We start from the raw sequence: 18,138 nt of genomic DNA, 5'->3' as shown, positions 1-18,138 counted from the left end.
GCATGCTCAGTATCAGCTGCTCGTGAGTTCATCAGATCTCTCAGCAAAACATGTCTCACTTCAGCTAACGATTGGAGTTACAACATCTACTTCAAGATATTTGTTTATTTCTAGTCGGAGAGACTGTCAGTCATGTCAGAACGTTAATAACTATAGTAACTTGTAGGTTCAGCACTGATTTGAGACGCGAACCGTTTAGAATGATTCAGTTCGATTTGGTGAACTGGTACGACCGGTTCACTATAAAGATCCGGTTAAAAAGAACGATTCGTTCGCGACATTCTCTGGGCGGGCAAAGCAGAGAACGGGGAGTTAACCTTTCCTGTTGTGACGTAATAACAGGAGAATTCAAGATCAGCTCGTCTGGGCTCTCATTTTCTCAAATGCAGAGAAAGACAGCCAGATCTCAGTGTACACCGATCAATTTCTAGCCACTTGGGGACAATATTCAGGCTAGGGTAAATCATATTAATGTTGAAAAACCTCATAAAATGAAAATGTCCTACCATGGGAACTTTAATATTTGTAGCAGTTACAGCAGCACATCTCTCTGGCATAGTGTCAATATACTTCCTCTGAGAACTTCAATACTAATGTTATCCAATGCCTTCTGCAACTGAAGCCAAAGGCTTTCCTTTGAATGTACAATAGATCTGTCCAGTTTTTTTTGCAACTCGCCCAAAATGTGCTCGTTGAGGTTGAGGGGGCCAGACCATCATTTTCAATGTTCCAGCAGGTTCCTTCTGTTGCAGTTATTTACAGCAATAGTTAGAAGAATGTTGCGGGTCATTGTCCCCTTGGAAAATAAATCCAGTCCCATTAAGACAATGCCCAGATGCCAAATGTTCTAATAATTTTGGCCAAAGCTGTATATTGTTTGTACTTACTATAAGAAAAATCGTATTTTCCCCCTTTTATTATCTCTTGTATAGGAAGTAAAAGAGTACTACGCCAAACACAAGGATACACCTGAGAGATGGCGCACACCTCCTGTTTTAGAGGAGTTGAAGGTGATGATGCATACAACCATTGGCATATTAATACAGTTGCAAGAAAAATTATGTGAATCACTTGCAGAATCTGTGAAAATGTGAATAATTTTAACATTTAACATTTAATCATTTAGCAGACGCTTTTATCCAAAGCGACTTACAAAAAGGGGAGAGCAATAGAAGCAACGAAACAGACAAGGCCAACAACCTGTAAGAGCTGTAAGAAATCTCAATTAATTAGCAAAGTACACAATTTTTTTTTTTTAAATAGACATCTACAACAAAAACTCACGTACACAAAATACAAAACACTGGATTTTGATAGCTATGATAACAACCCATTAGGACTAAGGCTGTTGCCCCAACTGTTGTCGTTAATGCAGATTCAGTGGCCCAATGGGTTGGTTTTGTATGGCATTCTAGCTAAACGCGCAGCAATAGCCATCTACAACAAAAACTCACGTACGCAAAATACAGAACACTGTATTTTGATAGTTATGATAACTATGTAACATACCCTAAACATTAACTAAATAAGAAAGAAATGAGAGTGCATTTTTTTATTTATTATTTAGTACTGTCCTGAACAAGATATTTTACATCAAAAAGTGTTTACATGTAGTCCAAAAGACAAAAAAAAAAAAAATGCAGATTTTATTAAAATTACCCATTCAAAAGTTTATGAACCATTGATTCCTAATACTGTGTCTCATTCCCTGGATGATCCACGGCTTTTTGTTGTTCTTGTGTGATTCTTGAGTCCCTTGTTTGTCCTGAGCAGTTAAACTGCCCAATGTTTTTCAGAAAAAACCTCCAGGTTCTGCACATTCTTCAGTTTTCCAGCATTTTGCATATTTGAACCCTCTCCAGCTGTTAGTATATGATTTTACACTATAGACAATTGAGAGACTTAAACACAACTATAAACAAAAAAAGAAAAAAAAAGGGAAACACAATGCATTAAGACTGGGGGTGAAAGAACAGGAGGCTATGTCAAAATGTTTTTCATTTTGTTTCTCATGTTGGAAAACTGAAGATTGTGCAGAACCTGGAGGATTTTTCTGAAGAACATTGGGCGGTTTAACTACTCAGGACAAACAAAAGACTCCATCATAAAAACAAAAACAAAAAACAGCCATGGATCATCCATGGATCGACGCAGAGTATTGAGAATCAATGGTTTATAAACTTTTGAACGGAATCATTTTAATAGATTCTGCAATGTTTTTGTCTTGTGGACTATATGTAAATATTGTTTATGTAAAATATCTTATTCAGGACAGTACTAAATAAAAAATAACATGCATTTTGTATGATCTCTCTTATTTAGTTCAAATTATTCACATTTTTAAATTCTGCAAGCAACTCACATACTTTTTCTTGCAACTGTATGTATTATCATCATATCACAATTTAAACAGCTATTTGGGGTCAGTAAGGTTTATATCAAATGTATCAAAAGTTACTTCATGGTAAAAAAAAAAAAAAATCATGGTTTCCACAAAAATGTTAAGCAGCACAACAGTTTTTTGACTGTTTTTTGATAATTATAAGAAATGTTTATTGACCATCAAATCACACATATAATGTGACACTGAAGACTGGAGTAAATTATACTCCAGTAGTATAGCTGCAAAGAACAATGTATCTAATCAAACTGCTGTACGATTTTCTCTGTATGTGTCCGTGTGAGCAGGCAAAGGCACAAGCCGCAGGCTTGTGGAATTTGTTTCTTCCTGCAGAGAGTGGTCTATCGCAGCTGGATTATGCTCATATCGCAGAGGAGACCGGACACTGCTTCTACGCCCCCGAAGTCTTCAACTGCCAGGCCCCAGGTGGGTGTGTGCCTCTACATGGTTTCTGAAATGTGACTGTTTTTATGAGGCTTTTCGATTATGGCTTAAAGCTACTTAAGTTGCATGTCTCATGATATACAAGTATATTAGGTTACACTTCATTTTAAGGTGTCATTGTTACAGTGTAATTATACACCGATCAGGCATAACATAATGACCTTCTTCCTAATATTGTTTTGGTCTCTATTTTGCTGCCAAAATGGCCCTGATCCATTGAGGCATGGACTCCACTATACCCCTGAAGGTGTGCTGTGTTATCTGGCACCAAAATGTTAGCAACAGATCCTTGAAGTCCTGTAAATTACTAGGTGGGGCCTCCATGGGTTGGAATTGTTTGTTCAGCACATCCCATAGGTACTCGATTGGATTGAGATCTGGGGACTTTGGAGGGTAAGTCAATACCTCCAAGTCATTGTTATGTTCCTTAAACCATTCCGGAACCATTTTTGCTTTGTGGCAGGGCGTATTTATCCTGCTGAAAGAGGCCACAGCCACCAGGGAATACTGTTTCCATGAAAGCGTGTAAATGGTCTGCAACAATGCTTAGATGAAAATTCTCAAAAGAACATCCACACGATCCACATCCACGCAGGACCCAAGGTTTCTAAGCAGAACATTGCCCAAACAAGCATCACACTGCTTGCCTTCTTCCCATAGTGCATCCTGGTGACACATGTCCCCCAGGTAAGCGACGCACATGCACCCAGCCATCCATGTGATGTTAAAGAAAACATGGTTCATCAGGCCACCATCTTTCTATTAGCGCTTTCGGCTGTGGAAATGGCTCAGCATGGACACCTTGACTGGTCTGCGGTTATGCAGCCCCATGCGCAACAAACTGCGATGCACTGTGTATTCTGACATGTTTATATCAGAACCAGCATTCACTTCTTGGAGCAATTTGAGCTACAGAGTCTCGTCTGTTTGATCGGACTACATGGGCCAGCCTTTGCTCCCCACATGCATCAGTAAGCCTTGGCCGACATCACCCTGTTGCCGGTTTACCACTGTTCCTTCCTTGGACCACTTTTAATAGATACTGACCACTGTGTGGACTGGGAATACCCTCAAAAAGGTGTAGTTTTGGAGATGCTCTGACCCAGTCGTCTATTTATCACAATTTGGCCCTTGTCAAACTCGCTCAAATCCTTACGCTCACATTTTTTCCTGTTTTAATACATACATTTTGAGGAGAAAATGTTCACTTGCTGCCTAATATATCCCACCCACGAACAGGTGCCACGATGAAGAGATAATAATATTATTCACTTCATAATTTTATGCCTGATCTGTGTATATTTAAAGGAATAAGCCAACTTTTCGGGACTTTAGCTTATTCACCGTATCCCCCAGAATTAGATAAGTCCATTAGAAAATCGCAACTTTTCATTTTCCGTTGGTCTTCGTACACAATGTAACTATACACATCAATACATGTAAATAGGAATATGTTGATGTTTTGTTGTCAATTATTAAGCAGTAGGCAAGCTGAAGCGGTTTACCTCCTGTCTTTGTGCTAAGATAGGCTAGCGGTGGGTGTGTCAGAGAGAATTGTTAGATGCATAGAGATAAAAATGGTATGTATGGACTTATCTAACTCTGGGGGAAAGGTTGGTGTGTTCCATTTTAAGAACTGGGTAATATTAAGTAAATGTACTTCCTATAGGGTTAGGGTAGGATTAGGATTTGGTTGAGGGTTAGTTGTATGTAATTATGCATAATTTACTGTTACTACTCTGGTAAGTACATCTAACTTGTCAAAGACACTGTAAAATAGTGTTACTGTATATTATTTTATATTATATTACAGAATAATAAAAGTAACATGAAATTTAACAAGTTTTAAAACCATAATTAGTGAAAATCAAGTTTATCAGAGAAATGTCATATTTTGAGAGTATCTACATGTTTTTGTCAGTTCTGAGTTTCATGTAATATATGTGATTTGTATATGTACTTTCTGTTTACAACCGGAAATCTCATTCAATACTATACTGACCTGTTGCATGAAGTGAGCTGAACAAACTCTAGTTACTCCACAAGAGTACTTTTCTTGTAATAACAACATATATTTTCTCGTAATAACGGCATGTCATAAAAACAATGTTTTCCAATTATGCAGGATATTATAATTAATATAACAGATATATAAAAATATTATGTGATTATCTGTGCTGCCGGCGTTGCCAAAGTCATGAGATAAACGAGGACCTGCATGCTGCTTAATGCTGCCGGAGAAATATTTGGAATACACTGTTTTAAATTTTATTTTTAATATAATCTTATGTTTTGCTGTAGTGCATGTTTATTTAAATTAATGTCCACTACGTAGTGCCTAAAAATATTACAATATAATGCTGTCCAATCATTGCACTCGATGTGACTCTTCAAAATAATTTGCTGTCAAAATGAACACTCTTTGATGATCATCTTAAGGTGATCAAACCAGTGTTTATTTTAACAGCACATTTTATTAAGTTTTAGTCAGTCTTTTGACTAGTATGTATCTAGTATATCTAATAGGTTTAATTAAATTATAATGCATTAATTTAGAATTTCTTTAAAATTTTCAAACCCAAAATATACTCCTGGAAAAACATCCATTAATCTTATTGATACGAATGATATTAAAGTTTGACCTTTCAATACAGACACAGATTTAACTGCTGTCACATATACCATGTCTAACTTAAAATTAAATAAAACCACTTCTAAAGAAGAACACATGCATTTTTTTATAACAACTTGAAATAAATCTTTATTCTCTTTTTCTTTTGTTGTTTGATTTGAACATTGAACATTTATATGTATATTTCACTTGATCAATTGAATGCATTCTTGCTAAATAAACATTATTTTATTACTGACCTTAAACTTTGGAACAGTAGTGTAAATGACTTATGATAGTATTGATACAGTACATTTCTAACAGACACTGGGAATATGGAAGTGCTGTACCTGTTTGGCACTGAGGAACAGAAGACACTCTGGCTGGAGCCCTTACTGAGAGGAGACATACGATCATGCTTCTGTATGACAGGTAACAACTTATTTTCAAAACGTACTAACTGACTGATCAGTTTTAAGGAAGCTTATAGTATAATTAAGCTGGTTTCTGGTTAATCTGACCAACTGGACTAAAAAAAACAACAAAAAAAACTTTATTACTTTTGCAAACGATAAATGTGACACCATTTACATGTGACAAACAAAATAACCAAGGCAACCACACACACACACACACACACACACACACACACACACACACACACACACACACACACACACACACACACACACACACACACACACACACACACACACACACACACACACACACACACACACACACCGACACCAACCACTATTATTCTGAAAGTCCATTCTGATAACTCCTGTGAGTGTGTGTGTGTGTGTATATATATATAAGTCAGATTTTAGTTCTGGGTTTGGCCTTCTAAAGTTAATTGATGGGTTTTTGTAAGAAAAATATCCATATTTAAAACTTTACAGAGTAAAATATCTAGATCTTGGCAGACCTCTGTGATAAGGTTCTTGTATTCTCAGGAAGGAAGAAGACAGGCGTCGGCTTGCCTGGGACTCGCGCTCTTTATTCAGTATTATCAAACAGCAAAACAACAAATGCTCGATGGCGTGACTATATCCTCGATTCTTTTCGCTCCTTTTCACTTCTTTTAGCTAAGTTCTCAGTCCTTTCAGTCAGACACTCGCGAAGTCCCAGTCCTACTCTCTCTCTCATCTCTCTCCTGGCAGCGGCTGAAATGCGCTCTCTCCACGCCAATCACTGCAATCAGAAACAGGTGTTCGTCATCTGTGCTTGACCTACTTACCTGCCGCTCTGCTCTGCTCTCTCCCGCTGCAGACCTCGCAGAACCACGCCCCCTCCGCCACAACCTCCTTCCTTGTTTAACTTACAAAATAGTGTAACTGGCGCGATGTATGACACTGGACGTAGCGCAAAGCAAAGAACTGCAAGAGGTGAATAAGTTGAATACGAAAGGGAGTCTGGTGGAAGCTAGATATTTTACTTTATAAAATTTCAAAGATTTTACTAAAAAGAATAATTTGGAAGATGAAAAGCAAGTTGTAATGGTGCAGTGTCTTGCACAGTGCATAAAAACAACTCATATTTTTTGAAAACTTGTTGAACTGCCAAATATATGTGTGTAATTAAGGGTGCTTTCACACTTATGGCTCCTGCACACTGTGCGATTTTTCAAAATCCTTTGCGAATGTCCCTTGTCAGACTGTACGAACATGATCCCCGATGTAAGCCGTGTCACACTGTAAGATCTCAGTTGGCATTAATGTCAGACTGCACGATAGTTAAGGCGCGCTAAAAACGGACGCGCGCAAGAAATCTCACCCAGAGCTTTATATCATCAATGAATGACGCGTTGGGTGACAGTGAGCTGCGTTACACGCGGGACTGAAATGGAGGCTACAAATAAATTTCTAGATCTTGTTTTGGTCATAGTTTGTCTTGAAAAACCGAGATATTTGACTGTTGTCGAAGGAGAAGTCACACTGCAGGATTCTGTGCCAAATCTTCTGACACTGCCAGAATTTCGTCTGAGGTAAAATTTGATCGCAGCGCTCATTAATCGGCTGCCGGTGAGCATGTCAAACTAACGACCAAAGACGTCAGATTTTAGCCTAAGATCAGAGGAATCTTTTAGGATTTCCTAAATTTGTCTCAGACGGCCAAATCGTGGGCAAATAGCACAGTGTGCACCTGGCTTTAGTTCGATTGCTTCCTCCCCCTCCCCCTCCCCCTGCCCCCGCTGGAACTGGGGTTCGTTTGCATCATCAAAGCAGCAACTGCTTACCTGGTTGCTTGGTAACTACAGCAAGCGTGAAGGCGGTGGCCTTCAGATTAGTTCAAGAACAGTATATAGAGAGCTTCATGGAATGGGTTTCCATGGCCAAGCAGCTGCATCCAAGCCTTACATCACCAAGTGGTGTAATGCACACTGCCACTGGACTCTAGATCAGTGGAGACATGTTCTCTGGAGTGACGAATCACGTGTCTCTCTCTGGAAATGTTACTCTGTCACGTGACTCTGTCTCGAGTCTGGGTTTGGTGATTGCCTGAGGGATTATGGTGCAGGAGTTGGGCTTGGCCCCATAGTCCTAGTGAAATAAACTCTTAATGTTTCAGCATACCAAGACATTTTGGACAATTTCATGCCCCCAACTTTGTAGGAACAGTTTGGGGATGAACCCTTCCTGTTACAACATGACTGTGCACAAGTGCACAAAGCAAGGTCCATAAAGACATGTATGAGCGTGTTTGGTGTGGAGGAACTTGATTGGCCTGCACAGTCCTGACCTCAACCCGATAGAGCACCTTTGGGATGAATTAGACCGAAGACTGCGAGCCAGGCCTTCTCGTTCAACATCAGTGCCTGACCTCACAAAAGCGCTTCTAAAAGAATGGTCAAAAATTCACATAAACACACTCCTAAACCTTGTAGAAAGATGAAGCTGTTTTATAGCTGCAAAAGCTGGGCCTACTCCAGATTAAACCATACAAATTAAAAATATGATGTAATTAAAGTTAATGTGCATTTAAAGGCAGGCGTCCTAAAACTTTTACCAATATAGTGTATTTTACAGAAATCATTTTGGCACCCTCAGAGACACTATGTTGCATAAGAACTGAGACTTGCTTAAAAATGTGGAACAACCTCTTTAGTAGGTTTTCCATTTACCTAGGAAAACATGGTAAACTACTTAACAAACCAGTCTGAGACTGATACCATCATGCAAGTGTATCTGGGTGTGCGGGTGGAAGCATATAAATGAAGAGAATTGAAAAAATTCAATCTATCGGTAAGCCCTCCCCCCCTTAGTTACTGTTGCTAACTGGGACAAACAAACATATTTGCTATGTTTTACAATGACAGCTGTCAGTATGAAAACCTCATCCCAAGATGTTTTAGACACAAAATGTAGCGTATACCCCATCTGAATCATGACCAAACTTTACTGATGGTTTATGAAGTTTATTACATAATTTTTCACAAAATAAAATCGCCATAAGAGCTGAACAAAGCATGAGTGCGCACTAACGTCTCATTTACAAACTCGCTCTCTCTCTCTGTTGCATTATCCTTAACATACACAGCAAATTACACAAAAACATTCATACAACTAACAATAAACAAACATACAGACCTTGTGCCTTTTCGTGGGTACAATTTATAACTGGTAAATCTGTTTCTGCAAAACAACTCTGATAAACTGCATGCGAGCTCTTCCTTTCACTACCCATAAACTATAATACCCATCAAAATAGGAGTCCCTCAACTATAGTAAAACAGATAATGTAGACCTTAAACATATTTAAACTCAGAAATATCATTTTTTTTTACCAAAACAAATTAAACGATAAATCAAAATAAAGTCACAGACACAGAAGGACCACCTCTCATCAAGAAGTCTTCAAGTGGTACTTACAGTAAATATATAAAATATTTTTTAAATACATATGATGGGTATGGGGGTATTATTGTAGCTTTATTCCAAACAAATATACTGTATTGTTATACACAAATACATGTATTTCACAAATCAATAGAATGAGATCCACAAATATATGCAGGAGTTTCACAAAAATGTATTAGATTCACAAATAAATACAAGGACATTTGTGAATAAAAAAAAAAAAACACAAACACACAACTCTGCCTTGCATAAGTTGCATTCGTTTGTGAATCGCTTCCTGTGCATTTGTTGATGGCTTCCTCTGCATTTGTGGATCTCTTCTTGCGCATTTGTGAATCGCAGCACAGCATGTGGATTTTGAAACATTTCTAGCGTCTAGACTCAAAAAAATCCACAAATACGTAGACTCAACCAACCATCTACTCAAGCCAATCAGATCACGGCCATATCGTGCTGACCAATCGTAGCACGTTCTCGCTCCAACCAATCACTTTTTGGCCAGTGCCACTGAAAAAAAAGAGGTACGACCACTGATCTATATAAATCTATATATCTATAAAAAATCTATATAACGCTACGTATATAGATCAGTGGCTGGGACACTTCCATAGGAACTGAGGAATGCAAAGCGCATCACGGAGCAACCAATATTTCCAGCATTAAACACCATTCATTTCAGTGTAGGCTATCTCAAGTGCACTCGCTGGAAAATTACTTGCGCCGTCTGTGGCATTGTGCTGTGTGATAAATGCACATTTTAGAGTGGCCTTTTATGGGCACTCAAACGGCTGATATTACCCCCAACCCATTGCGAGTTGGATGAGGATTTGATTACAACTACAAACGCGGATAAAAAGCGTTTAAAAACAACAAACATGACGGATGTGCGAGTCTGACGGTTAAGTAGAGAAGTTTAGATAAAGGGGTTTGAGTGACCAACTATCAATATTTAACCTTACAAAAATATATTTATTCAGTGTTGTCCACATTATATTTTCACCTGGAGCAGTGAAATTTTGTAATGGCACGTTTGGCCATTAACTTTTAAATGCATCATTATATTTAAACTGCAAACACATGAGGAGAGTCTCTGCATTAAAGACCAACAAATGGCAGATCAAAGAGCGGCTACATTTCTCTCCGATACGGTAGGCGATTAAACTGAATGTGGAGGATTTAAACTGTGACTGTGTAAACTGTGAATCTGACGATGATTGACAGGGCAGTTAAACGGTGACGTGATGCACGTAACTAAGCGACAGAGTCCGTCAAAGATCGCAAAGTAGTATGTCCTAAAGCTTGCATACTTTTCTGCTACACACTCCAAAGTATATTCTTTTTCTTCACAAAAAGAGTACATACTTTTAGGACGTAGTATAAGTAGGCTTATTGGGACGCAGCACTTGAGTTGGGGTATAATGGAGGCAAAAAACAAACGTGTTGCAATTATAATTTTGCTCAGTGTAGTTCAATTTAGGGAGTATTTTTATTTTGATGAAAGATATTCTGCCCAAAATGGATAGTTGTAAGTTCATCAAGCATTAAAGGTCATCGACTATTGTTTTGAGTCAAGTCCAATAATGTAATGCCTAAATATGTGGACAAAAAAACCTCTTCACATAGTAACCTAGAATACCCTCTGATACTTGATGGCTGCTCTGTCAATTCCTTGCTGTCAGTTAAGAACCTGGGTGTCCTCCAGGCTTGTGCAGAATTCAGAATTTCAGAATTGGCCTCCATTCAATTCATGAATTTGAATTTGAATTGACTCCTGCCCCACAGGAAGTTGAATTTGAATGACAGGAAGTGATGAAAGAATGTGTTAAGAAGGTTACTTTGGAAATGTAATTGCTTAATGCAATGTTACCCATTATAAATGTGGTTTGGATTACTTTATCAATGCAAAGCAATTTCCTTTTAATATGATTATCTAATTAAATTACACATTTTACCTCAGTAATACAACAATTACATTTAATTTTGTAATTTAATAATGTTTCTGTAATTAAATGTTTCATTACACACATCTACACTATAAAAATATCACACAGTATCTACTTTAAAAAAAAAATTATGGTAACAATATTACACATAATATTTCAGTAGTTTTTTATGATGAATTGAAACTGAAATGTGCTTTTTAATTTAAGTTCATTTTGGGGGGGAAAATATATAGAGTAAATGGAAATTACCTGTTTATATTTGATGCTGGCACATTGCATTAGCAAAGTTATTGCTCATTGAACAAATCAACATTCTTCATAATAATAATAATAATAATAAGTTATTCACATCACAACCTAACCATAAGCTCTACTTTTCTGCACAATGGTAACAGTCAAAAATTCAACATAACAGAAATTCTTTCAAATGTCAAACATAAATGAACATTATACATTAACAGACGTTTCCCTTCAATCAAAAACACATCAAACAACACTTTTCAATATTAATCTCCATTTCCAGCCATATTCAAAGCATGCTGGGAACTAACAATGGTGTCTTTTAAAAAAAAATTGAGCTTAATTGAGCTAATTCTCTTAAAGGTCCATTCTTTGCGTGTTTTCGAAGCTTTGATTATGTTTACAGTGTGCAATATAACATGAGTGCATGTTTCGCGTGTAAAAAAAGCAGTATTTTTCACGCAATTTACTTATCTGTACACCGCTGTTTCCTCTGTCCTAAAAACGGCCTGATGATTTCCTTGTTCTATGAAGTCCCTCCTTCAGAAACACATAACGAGTTCTGATTGGGCCAGCGCTTCCCGTGTTGTGATTGGACAGCAGTTTAGCGCACTTTGCCCGGAAAGGTCCCGCCTCTTACCATAACGGGGAGATGCAAGCGCTGAATGTGCGCTCTTCTCCACGTGGGAGAGCAACAAGACCCCGCCCCCTATTTTACATGTTCTTGTGGGCGGAGGGTTAGTCAACAAACGGTTTTAGTGACGCCATTATATCCCTGCACTTCCTGCTGTAGTCCAAACCGGCCTTTCGCTGTAGGCTTTGAAAGGGAACTTTTGTTAAATAAAATATCTCTCTTGGCATTTAATTTTGAGCTTTATAATTTTACAGGTATTATTTATGCTCTAACAGCAACATTATACACTAACTAAAGTTTGAAAGATGAAATCGCGAAGAACGGGACCTATAAATAATAAACAAGTAATCTTATTTTGAAAACAATGCGCATAGGGCATCAAGACGGCCAGCGGCGGTACTGTTTACATTATTAAAAGAATGCCATCTACGTTCGTCTCTCTGGTTATCCCAAGGATTACTGCAGTCTGCTGGATCCAGATCAAATGAAGGACGTGTGCCTAGACATGATCCGACCTACGCAGACCTGAAGTTTCAGCAGAGTAAACTAGAATCTCTCCTATGAAGGCCTTCTTCACTTCCTTTCCCCTCTACTGACAAAAACACATATGTGTTTAAACACATTGGCTAAAAGGGTGAACACGTAATGCTTGCTTACATGCTGTCACGGATTCAACTTTTTACGTTTGCGCAGGGATTATGATGGTATAGTTTCAAAACTACTTCAAAATTATTTCATGTTAATTGCGTTCTCGGGCCACCAGAAGCTGTTGCTGTGCGGATGGGGTCGGAATGCATTGGGGATAGAGCATGATAGTGTTCCTTAAATGCCACCAAATTAAATAACTTTACAACAAAAAGTAATCAAAAACTTTTTCCCAAAAACAAAATATATTTCCTATTATCACTGTAAAGCTGCTTTGAAGCAATCCGTGTTGTCAAAAGCTCTATATAAAGGAAGGTGACTTAAAGGGATAGTTCACCAAAAAATGAAAATGTGGTATTTATCTGCTTACTCCCAGTGCATCCAACATGTATGTGCCTTTTTTTTTCTTCAGTAGAACACAAATGAAGTGATTGACACAAATGAAGATTTTTTACTCCAACCGTTGCTGTGTGCCAGTCATATAATGATGAGAATGGGTAACAATTCTATGAGAGCAAAAAAAAAAAAAAAACATGCTTAGACAACATGCACAATGAGCACTGTGGCTCATGACGACACATTGATAATCTTAAGACCCAAAACGATCAGTTTGTGTGAGAAATCGAGCCGTATTTATATAATTTTTTACATCAAATAGAACGCTATATCCAACAGCCTGGAATGCGCTTCACTTCCGGTCAGGTCAATATACATGCTCTGGCGTCGTGTACGAGATTCACTTCTGGCGTTGGCGCAAACTATGTCAGATTGTGTATATTGACCTTACCGGAAGTGAAGCACTTTCCAGGCTGTTGGATACAGCATTGTATTTGAGGCACTCATGCATTATATGATTGGCACACAGCAACAGTTGGAGTTAAAAATCTTAATTTGTGTTCTATTGAAGAAACAAAGACACCTACATGTTGGATGCACTGGGGGTAAAACATCATATTTTCATTTTTGGGTGAACTATCCCTTTAATTTGACTTGACTTGATGTGCATAGTGTATGGAATATTAAATCCAAAATGTTGAAATGTAATGAAAATATAAAATATTTACTCCAGTTGATCGAGTATAATAGTTGATTCTGAAATATTAGACAATGAATCAATACATTTTATTTGAATAGTGAGGGGGAGAGTGAGCATTCTTGTCTGTCTGTCCCGGGTGCAGTATGAAGCTATGTGATGTTAGTCCATTAAAGATGACAGTGGTTGAAGGTGATGTTTATAGAATTTTGATCCAGTTAATGAATGACTCCCCATTGTCCCCAAAGCCATAGCGACTGGACCATTTTCTTTGTCGTGTTTGCAGAAGATTCATTAAACAGCTGGACACCGCATAACACAATAGAACAGAATGCAGTATTCTTCAGACACAGTTCACACTCAAGCCTCTCTAATGTTGCACACTCATTAGTACTTGATTTATAAGGAACATTTATATTTAGATTAATAATGAGATCTGTGTTCAATGAGTGAACAAGGAAGGGGAATAGCTGGTGGATGAGATTGAGGAAAACAAAATGATTTTGAGTCTCCTGCCAATAGTGCAAGCCAAAAAATAGTATGTGTGAGCACATGTGTAATGGTGATTTAAAAAAGGTGTCAAGATCTTCAACATATACAGATGGTGTTGTAATGCCTTCAGAGTGTTCAGATGTGTTGATGTATGACAACATCTCCCATTATTTCTTCCAGTGTGTGTATGCGTCGTTTCAGCTGTCATGCTACAGACAAAAGCTGTAATTCTTACTTGTTTGTGTAACAAATTCCAGATTTCAAATGAAATATCTACGTCAGGTTATCATTTCCGCCTTGACAGCTAGTCTCTCTGTTTTTCACTAGCAAAGATGAGATTATCCTCCACCAGCTTTTTTACTTTTTTTTGACAAGGTTCACTATTGTCCACAACAATATTCGAAGCCATCCCCACCCTATTTAATTTACAAACACTAGGATTATCCATAGATTAAATTATGTAACTGAAATAATTATAATAAATATTAAAATAATTAAGTGTTAGGAGTTTTGATTGCCAATAAAAAATAAAAAAAAATGTATATTTATTTATAAAAATGCTCATGGAGTTTTGAGATTGAGGATGGTTCGCATTATAGGTCTTTCCTGAGATCAGACAATCCTTCATTCAAGTAAAATAAAACTAATCTAGACTGTGAAGCTGCTCTCTCTGTGTGTGTACACACCTAAATGTGTGCTCACTCAATAAACCCCTTCTCAGACTGTGCAGTAATACTGATTTTTGTTTTCTTTTGTGTCTTATTGTGCTTAAACAAATAAAAAGACACAATTATGTCAAAAAGACAGCTTTTGCAAGTGTCCTTTAACAGTCTTAAATGGCTTAAATTTTAATATGAACTTCCTACCTGAATACTACTGTTAGACCTATCCTTGCACTGTTTATTTTCAGTTGTATTTGTCTTATTGTATTTATTTGTGCTATTGCTTGTAATTTGTTTATTTGTCCTAATTTTATTAATGACTGTTTACTTGTCTTCACAAATTCTTGTCTTAGAATTCATGAACATAGACTAGTAGTTTTTAATGTGGTATAAAAATTAAAATTATATAAATTGCATATTCTAGTCAGAATATGAGTCTACCTACAACCAATCAGAGCAACGAAGCAACGTCAACAAAGCTCAACTGCACTGTGTTGCCAAGTCCGCATCCCCCCCCCCCCCCCAGGTTGTTTTCTATGTCCGCGGGTTGAAGCGACTGTTATGTGATATATAGACCCATAAGTGCGAATTTTAGCAGGTAACCTGGCCAAAATAACACACATTTTACCCCCCAAACACCATTTCTTTCCGGAGAACCACCCCGAAAAGCTATTGTTTAAGGCTAGTAGTTGGCGGGTTTTGTTGTAAAAGCTTGGCAACCCTGTCTGCACGTCCGCTGGAATGAACAACACAGAGTACTTACCCAACATGATCATAATTTTTGAGAGAAATAGTGAAGGTGATGCATATACAAACAAGCTCTCCGTTTAGGATTAGAACAAATATAACCCAAGCCCCTTTGATGATGTGCATGATTACGGTACTGTTTATCATCTGTCCGTCATAGTCTAAAGCCCGCCCTGATGATCTCATTGGTCTGAACAGTTTCTGTTCGGAGATAATTACTCCTCTATGAAGCGAAGCCAGACTGAACTTCCCAACCTAAACATTTTGTGGGCGGGGCTAAGTTCGGCTGGTATTCAGGCTAGAATTGTGGCATTTCACATATTACAATGATGTAATACACCATGTTGGTGGCATAAACTTATTTATTAAAATACAAAGTAACATGGGTAAAAAATAATAATAATTGTGACAGGACTACTGAACATGTCAGAGCAAGTAAAAATCAGGAGAAAAAAATCCTCACTGTTAAAAGGATAGTTCATCCAAAAAATATTGATGTTTATCTGATTGCCTCCAATGCATCCTATATGTAGGTGTCGTATTTTCTTTAGTAGAACACAAATGAATTTTTAACTCCAACCGTTGCTGTTTGTAGGTCATATAATTATGTGAATGGTTCTATGAGAGCAAAAAAAAAAACATGCTTAGCAACATGCACAAAGAGCCCTGTTGCTCATGACGACACACTGATATCTTAAAGGGGTGGTTCCGTGTTTTTTTTCTAGGCTTGGTTGTGTTTATGGGGCGCAGTATAATTATTTTTTTTTTAAAAGCCTTATTTTTCTTATATTTTACCTTCATTCCACACCGCTGTCTCCACTGTCTGTTACAAGCACACCAGGCTCCACCCTCTCCCAGACACAACAATCACAATCACCAGAATACTGATTGCATGCATCTGCACTTCATCTCACTGCAATCACCTCCTGGACTTGCTTGGAATATACTCTGCAAGAACAAATACATTTGTTTGTTTTCTCAAGGTGGCAAGAACAAGAACAAAGAACACAAATGAATGGCCAGTACATTCCATACTTCACGAGAAAAGCAGGTGCCGACCATCTGCGTTTCTCTGCAATAACCACACCCACTTTAAATGTATGACAAATCACAGAATAGTTCTCGGACACCCGCAAAAAAAAAAAAGTTTGTTCAGGCAATGTGGCAATGTGAGAACAAGCTGCGAGAACTCCCAAAATTATGTAATTTTGTTCTCGCAGCCCTGGGAGCGAGACCTTTTTTCTCTGTTCTTGCGGAGTATGTTTCAGCCTTAAAAGTGCACTATGTTAGCCTGACAAGCCAGACCCACATCAAGATGTTTGGTCTGGAAACTCACCATTGACAGAGCTCAGTCCGAGGGGCGGGATAAACGGTTGTCTTTCAAACTCCCTCTGCACACAATTGGATAGCGCTACAACCAACCAGAGCAACGAAGGTTAAGCAGAGCTCGTTGATAGATTAAAAATTCGCCGTATCCGGTCGGCAAAACTCAGAGCACATCTTCCCTTCTTAAGAATGACTTCAGTGCCGTTCTTTGTTTTCTCAGAGAAAAGCTTAACTTCAAGTCGCGGTCAAAGCTAATTCGAAAGACCGCCGTTCGCCAGTTTCTGTGTTTACTAGAAGCACGTGCATTTCTGCCGTCATTATATTAAGCCCTGCCCACCGACTCTATACACAATGTGATTGGCGCGACCAGAGTTTGGCATTTACAGCTCAGAAGTGAATTGAGAGTTGCTAGACGACACTCGTGGCAAATTAGAATTGCTGCCGCTAGGGTGCGTCTAGATTTCTAGGCTAGCACTATGTAGTATTTTTGCAGTAAAATATCCAAAACCACTGGGCCAGTGTTATATATTTTGTTCAGTTAAGTACTTATAATATCCCAAATGTTTACAACTATTTGTAAATTGTGAGAAAATTGCTATTTTAACCAATGAACCGGGACAGAGCTGCTTTACCTTATGCTCATGACCAGAAAAGCGGAAATTGTGTACTTGGCTGGCGACTGTGTCTTGTCCCGTCATAATAAAAGTCCCGGTGTTCGCAAGGCGGGTGTTTGTATAACAATCGCTCCAGCGGCCGTGCTCAGCTCCACAACACTCGGTCCTGCTCTGCTTCACACTACAGTAACATTAATAACTGCATCCATGAACATGATGAACAAAGAAGAGGAAGGGGAGGTAATGATGTATTACAATATAAACATATACAATATAAGTATATATACATTTTTATTTGATTAATTACAGAAAAGTTAGCAATTTAAATGAGTTATTTAAAAAAAAAACATTTACAGGACTACTATTTTGAATTATTTGAAGTAGATTTAAGTTAGCTTGGACCCTTTGAAGTTTGCTAAGGCCCCTTTTCTCCCTTGTTGAGAACCACTAGCCACTACTGGCTTCTAGCCAAACCATGACCAT

General features: G+C 38.0%; 1 protein-coding gene across 1 annotated transcript in view; it reads left to right on the top strand.

The window, feature by feature from the left end:
• Nucleotides 1-18,138, top strand: part of acad11 (acyl-CoA dehydrogenase family, member 11) — a 71,477-nt gene that overhangs the window by 10,612 nt on the left and 42,727 nt on the right. The window contains exons 10-12 of the mRNA XM_067435626.1: nucleotides 933-1,010; nucleotides 2,689-2,827; nucleotides 5,781-5,888. Of these exons, the coding sequence (XP_067291727.1) occupies nucleotides 933-1,010; nucleotides 2,689-2,827; nucleotides 5,781-5,888 (325 nt within the window). The remainder of the gene's footprint in view (nucleotides 1-932; nucleotides 1,011-2,688; nucleotides 2,828-5,780; nucleotides 5,889-18,138) is intronic.

The sequence above is a fragment of the Pseudorasbora parva genome, chromosome 24 (genome assembly GCF_024679245.1).
Source record: "Pseudorasbora parva isolate DD20220531a chromosome 24, ASM2467924v1, whole genome shotgun sequence".
Lineage (NCBI taxonomy): Eukaryota > Metazoa > Chordata > Actinopteri > Cypriniformes > Gobionidae > Pseudorasbora > Pseudorasbora parva.
The sequence above is the reverse complement of the archived record's forward strand: the minus strand, read 5'-3'. Positions and strand labels throughout refer to the sequence as shown.